This window comes from Phymastichus coffea, unplaced genomic scaffold, assembly GCF_024137745.1.
Source record: "Phymastichus coffea isolate CEN01 unplaced genomic scaffold, Cenicafe_Pcof_1.1 PCOF00004, whole genome shotgun sequence".
NCBI classification, from domain to species: domain Eukaryota; kingdom Metazoa; phylum Arthropoda; class Insecta; order Hymenoptera; family Eulophidae; genus Phymastichus; species Phymastichus coffea.
In genome coordinates this window covers 10,656,847-10,663,771 of record NW_026706815.1, presented here as the reverse complement: position 1 = coordinate 10,663,771, position 6,925 = coordinate 10,656,847, and the positions used below count along the sequence as shown (strand labels likewise).

General features: G+C 30.5%; 1 protein-coding gene across 1 annotated transcript; it reads left to right on the top strand.

The window, feature by feature from the left end:
* Nucleotides 1-2,882: 2,882 nt before the first annotated feature.
* On the top strand, nucleotides 2,883-3,644 carry LOC131667337 (histidine-rich glycoprotein-like). The gene has a single exon (XM_058940673.1). It carries the CDS (start codon nucleotides 2,883-2,885, stop codon nucleotides 3,642-3,644), a length of 762 nt encoding a protein of 253 aa, XP_058796656.1.
* Nucleotides 3,645-6,925: the final 3,281 nt, after the last annotated feature.

The window sequence follows — 6,925 nt, the reverse complement described above, 5'->3', positions numbered from 1 at the left end:
TATTTCAAGTTAATAAGCAGTTAGTTCTTGAAAAATGCAAAATTTTTTTTTCTATTAAAGTTTTTTTTATAATCACAACTTACAGAGATACAACGAATTTTTAAAAAGGTCAGTTTTTTATAAAACGATATGTAGCTCGTAAAAAAAAGTTAAAAAAATTTTTTCGCATGTGGATTTTGTAGCTTTTCAAACGAGCTTTTGAATGATATATCTAGTTTTTTTATCCGATAACTTCCCACAAAAATACATCGTTTTAAAATTGAAGACAAAAAACGGAAAAAATTTATTTTATTTATAATGTACACAACCCATAAAAAAGGAAATCATATATGTATTTCATACGGTTCAAAGGCTCTACAAGAGACCTTTAAAATCATATTCCGTCGGTTGCTGTAGCATGTTTTGGAGCCGAGATGTAAAACTGAAGTTTTGCTAATTTTGGTCTAGTGTGGGCAAGTCGTCCGACGGCAGTGTAACTATACACCAAGTAGTATTACAAGAAATAGTAGTATTACAAGAAATAGTAGTATTACAAGAAATAGTAATATTGTAATAATCATAAAATAGTAAAATTAGATAAGTAAAATAATTATGTAAATAACAACTATAAGTATATAATAAAATAATTTTAATATTTTTGTAAAATTCTTGAAATACAAAATTTTTTCTTATATTGTAGTAATGTGTATACATATTTTAAAACTAATTATAGAAACTCTAATAGACTTTTTCGAAAATGTTCATACATATTAATCACCTATATAACTATATAATTAAAAGTTATCCATGTAATAAATAATTTTAAAAACTAATCACTCATTTTAACGTATAATAACGATTTAACAAGGACATAAGAAATCTTATGCATTCTAAAATATCAAAATATACCATATAATAATTGTATATTACAAACACTCATGGTAAAGAAAAAACTGATCACTTTAAACAGAAAAACTGTTTCATCAATGACCTTGAAATCAGATCAGCTAGATAAACATCCTTCATGACTATATCTTCTATACACAGTGAATTTTAGGATTATCATAATCTCTCATTCTTATATAAAGCCTCTAACAAAAATAAAATTATTATGCTGAGTTCTCAATTAATTTATTATTTCATTGAATATTTCAAGTTATCTTTATTTTTTCAACACGTGCAAAGAAATTAAAAAGAAAACACATAATATTTTTCTATTTTCAACTTTATCACCTTTAATGTTTTTTACGAGTATTGTTAAGCGCGCTTCGCGCGCTCATCTTTTTTTTTGTATTGATATTGAATCTCATGTTTGAATCAAATCAAAATAATTATAAAATATACCGTTTACATAAAGTAGTTCTATGTTTTAATTAACATGCTTAACATTCGTCAACATTAATTTGTAAATAAAAATCCAATTACACTGATATTCACAGATTTAGTTATAATTTCAACATAAAATAGCGATAACTTAACAGATCTTTAGGTATTAGCTAATGAATGTCCATACATAATAATACATAAATAATGGACAATGTATCAAGTTCATTTCTCTTTCATTTTTTTCCGAATACCCTTGGTACTGTCACCTGCATCTGATAATTTTCTTTTCTTTATTTTTTATATATTTATCTATGATTTAACATTTTTTGTAGGATATCTTCATATTAACAGATGTTTCCTCTTTCGGTTGATTTGAAGCAGCACTTTTCGCAAACTTTATTTCAAAATTTTTACTTCCGGCAATATAACTATTATGTTTTACCTATTCATCCGTAACAATTTCAAAGTTATATTTTCATTTATAAGTTTAATTTAAAAATGCTGTTGAATTTTTTTTTAAATACTGACCACATGAAGTGAACGCCTTGAAATGAATGCTAGCAATTGTCTCATACTTAAATGGATTATCTCCAGCTATGGACGTGAATGTTATTGTTTTTACCATTCGAAGACTATAACGCTAACAAAGTATGTACAATTGAGAACAATAGTTAATTTGACGCTATCTGGTCTTAATTTTACTTTGATAGCAACTTATTTTTTATAACAAAAGTTTTTTTAACAGTAATGCCTAATGAGTCTTTCATATTTTGTTTATTATTCATTAATCAATTCATTATTAGTATAATATAGCATGCTTATTTTATCAATTTCGAAGTACGTAAATAAGATATTATGCCAACTATCATTGACTAAAATCAAACTTTGAATTTAAGAAGTTTTATAATTAAAATTAAAATTTTTATTAGATTAAGTATATGATTCTTACGAAAGAAAAATGTCTTAAAGTTTTTTAACAAAGCCACAACAAATCACCGCACGAGCAGTTGCTACCGATCGCTACTGTTAGTGTCTTATGCAACAACCGTTGAAATAGTTGATCTTGCTCAAACTTTAATCATTTTCACTCAATAATGTGATAACATTAAAGTGATTAAATCATGAAATTGTTTGATATAAATTTCTGTTTAATTAAAGCTCACCGATTTTTCTTAAATTTTTACTTTGTTGAAATGTACCAATGCAAGGCAGATCGGGACTTTCTTTTCGTGATTCATTGCTTACCTAAACGCGATGGAAGGTAAATTATACCAGTCAAAAAAATTCTAATGCTTTCGCCACAAACTGAGTAATACTATCGAGCTGCTAGTATTTTGACTAATGTGAAACGGTAAATAATAGTGTTAAGGGGCAATCGAGTTGAATGCTTGCGAAATATAGCGTAGAATCGACTCGGTTAGCTCAGGTTAAAAAAAAAGCAGAAAGCGATTACGTATTGATATTGTCGTAAGAACCTATTGTTAGTGTTTTTTATCAGCTATAAAAGCATTTGTCCGTAAATTGACAAGTCAGTCAATAGCTTAACCTGTGAGAAGTGAGATCAGAGAAATAACAGAATGTTATCGGGTAAAGGCGAGTGGTGGCGATCGTGGATCGCGCTGGCGATTGTAGTAATCATATCAGTAACAATAGCAACAGCCAAGGATGTCGATGTACGCATAAAAGACTTAGATGTGGCAGCAAGTCACCATAACCACCACAGCGAACACGGTGATGGCCAAGAACATCAAGGGCATCATCACGACGAACACGGCGAGAAAGGAGAAAAGGGCCACCATCACCATCATCACTATGATCATGGAGAACACGAACACTTTGGAAAGAAGCATGAAGAAGGACATCATCATGAACACGGTAACCATAAGAAGCATCATCATGATGAGCATGGCGATCATGGAGAGCACCACGAGCACGGCTATGAACATCATGGGAAGAATCACGGTCACAAAAAAGGCCACAAGAAAGGCGAAAAAACTCATGGCTACCACAAAAAAGCTCATAAGGACGAATTTCACAAGGAACACAAGTTTTACGACGACCATCATCACGGAGGGCATCACGAGAAACATGGACATCATCACGAGCATCATGGAAAAAAGGAAGGTCAGCACAACAAGGGAGGTCATCATCACTCGAAACATCATCACGATCACCACGCTAAGAAGGGTCATCACGATCACGGACATCACGACGAAGATCATCACGGGCATCACGGCAAGCACGGTCATGAGGAGCATCATCATCACCATGAAGATTGGGCCAAAAAAGGTCACCATCATCATGGAAACAAACATCATCATTCTACAGGTCATCATTGATTGTATTCTTTTTTTCTTATTTAAATAAATCGCTGCGTTCTTGTATAAAGTATTACTATTCCGAACCTCTATTTTCACCAACAGTTCCAAACAAAAAATTAAGCAAAATCTTACATACTTTTTCATTTTTAATGATTAAAAGTTTGATAATTTGATCTACAAAGCTTGGAAATTGATGATATCTGCAGTATTTCGAGCTTTATTCGTGAATTCATAAAAATTGGCAAATGTATAAAAATATAAAATGAATAAATTCAAATTTAACCCATTAAGACCCAGGCCAAAACTGGCACTGACAGCATCCGACTAATTACGTCATCCTTTGCATAATCGAATAAAAAAATACCTGTATTTTTTCTTGTGTCATTTACAATTGTTTACAAAAAGTTATTTAAACAAATAATCATAAAAGTTATTATTTTTAAAAACTGATTGCAGCAATTGATTATACGGGAAAAATCACGAAGAAAATTTCTATAACGTTTTTTTTTCAAAGGTTAATTTGTTAATGTAATAGGGTAATAAACAATCGTATTTTGTTTTTATTCTGACATGCAAGTGTTTATTACCACTTTAAACCAACAAATTGACCTTTGAGAAAAAAACGTGACAGAGGGTTTCTTTGTGATTTTACACGTAGAATCGATTGCTGCAATCAGTTTTTTTCAATTATAACTGAACGCTCCTTTAATTTAAAAAAATCGTTAAATTGATAAAATACTTTTTATTAAGCTCTAAATTGATTGATTCATTTAGAAAAATATTGATAATTTTACAAAAGTTATTAACAAAATTATGGTTAAAAATTTATGGTTCGTTGCGATATCATTCCAGTAAATTAATTCTATAATTGCATGTAATTAATACCAAGACTTCAAATTTGATACAAGTATTGTTAGATCATTCATAAATAGTATAGTATTAAAAAAATTTAGTTAAGAAAATTTATAATAAACTTTTATTAATTGAAATTACTCATTTCATAACTTTCGAGGTTATAATTTTTAATAAACCAATAAAAGTACTTATCCATTCTTAGAAAATATTAGAAATTTTATAGTTCAAAGAGTATGTCGAAATTTTTCCGCTCTAACCATCTATAACTTTCAAAATGAAATCGATTTGAACTGATGAAACACTTTTTTTCGTTATATAAAGTCTTCTCTGACAACCTAGTCCAGGGAATATTTATTTACTAATTTTTTTGCGGTAAGTAAGATTCTAGCATAGCATTCTAGCATAGCATAGTTAGAATACATTCGTCCACTTCGAGCTCACTCTTCAATCATTTGATGACAGAGAGCTTAGGTACATTAAAACCGGCAACGGTTTGAATTTCAGCTTCTTCCGTTACAATATCTTGTAATTCTATTTCCATATTATTTTCTATATTAAGTCAATAATACAATTGATTGTGTGACATTTCAGTTTCCACTATCTTTCTGTTTGTGTGAATTTTAATATATAAATAAACATCCATTCATCTTTAATTTAATTCACTTTTGATCATGATAAAGCCTCGACGAGATGAAAACGCTTAGAATCATAGAAATAACAATAGTTGATTTATCCAAAGAGATACGTTACTTTTATACAAGTTTTCATACGGCCTAAAACCAAAGGTCAGTTATCATTTATTGTATTGCGATCTTATAACTGCCAAACTAATAGAATACTATATCATTTTAAGATTGATAAAGTCAACAAAAAATATTAAAAATAAATATAAATAAATAAGCAAAAAAATATAGTAATTTCATAAATTATTATTATTTCTAAATTTAATAATAAAACCACCTTTTGTGTTTCCAGCAGTATTTTAATAACAAATAAGAGGTCACTCTACAATTTTATGACATTTAAAATTTTAATAATATGGTTTTACTCATAAAATCTCTTAATTATAGAAACCAGAACACTAAATACTAGCATTTATCAAAATTAATTACATAATGTTTTCATGTTCGAGACAAATTGCAAATAAAAAGTTTTCTAATGTATTTGCAACAACTTATACAAAACCGATATAATTAACATGAAGAAACCGAGCATTTAACGTCCTATACAGATACCGGAAAGTTTATTGTTTATATTATTGATAACTATGGCTGCTCTATATTGAAATTAAAAACCCTTTTCGATATAAAATCGAAAAAATAATTTTTAATAATTATGAAGTTGTATATAACCAACAAGGATCGATGCTTAAGTGTATGTCTTTGTTGATATAACGGATCGAAGAAAATTAAAGGAACCGAACCTCTAATATTCTAGACTTACTTCGAGAAGTTTTCAATACTTGAATTGTAATATTTTTTATAATTTGTTTATAATAAAATTATAAATAATCTGTAACGGAATACGACCGATAAATCAAATTGGTTAACCTTAAATTGCGGTCCGCATAAATTATTTCAAGACTGGATACGAGAAGTGCGAAGACTTCTACGGCTGAACAGTATACCGGGTGTGTATACTAATCATACGCGAAACTAACATTGAAATAAGGATCGGTGACAGGCGAAATCCAGTAATACTTGCTTAATTTGAACTCACTTTAATTACACAAACATAACATACATAGAAGAGAGTGCGCCAAATGATGTCACAAGAGCGAATACAGTGACGAACAGCACGCAATGCCGCAAAATGAATTACCAGCGAAATGTACTGTAACTTCTCTTCTTTATTTCAATGAACGCGGTCAATCGTTACGACCGATGCAGGGGTCCTGGTAAGACTGCACAGCCACACATACATGAAAACGACGAACGAACATATAAGAGAAAAGGAGAGAGAAAAAAATACGGTACCGACCTTCTACGATGCGATGATCGTTGTTGTTGTTTACTGCTGCTACTGCTCGTCGATGTTGTCATCGCTGTTGCAACTCGGTTTTCAAACGATCCAATAACGATGAATAATATTCGCCTGTAATGGTTTTACCCTTTTCCAGATAGTCGATGAAGATTATTCCTTGCGAATTCCAAAAGACAGTTACCATAACCTTCCCGGCCGAAGCAATTGTCTTCGCCTTTTTCGGAGCAGATTCCCCCTTGGTAACCCATTGATTAGACTGTTCTTTGGTCTCAGGAGTGTAGTGATGTATCCATGTTTCATCTACAGTGATGAAACGACGCTTAAAGTTTTGCGAATTTTGCTGGAACAGCTGCAAACCATTCTTGCAACACTTCACACGATCTCGTTTTTGGTCAATCGTGAGTAATCGCGGCACCCATCTAGCGAATAGCTTTTTCATGTCCAAATGTTGGTGCAAAATA

Bases quoted from the DNA above. Each gene is read 5' to 3' on its own strand.
- LOC131667337 (XM_058940673.1), top strand. From the start codon at position 2,883: ATGTTATCGGGTAAAGGCGAGTGGTGGCGATCGTGGATCGCGCTGGCG.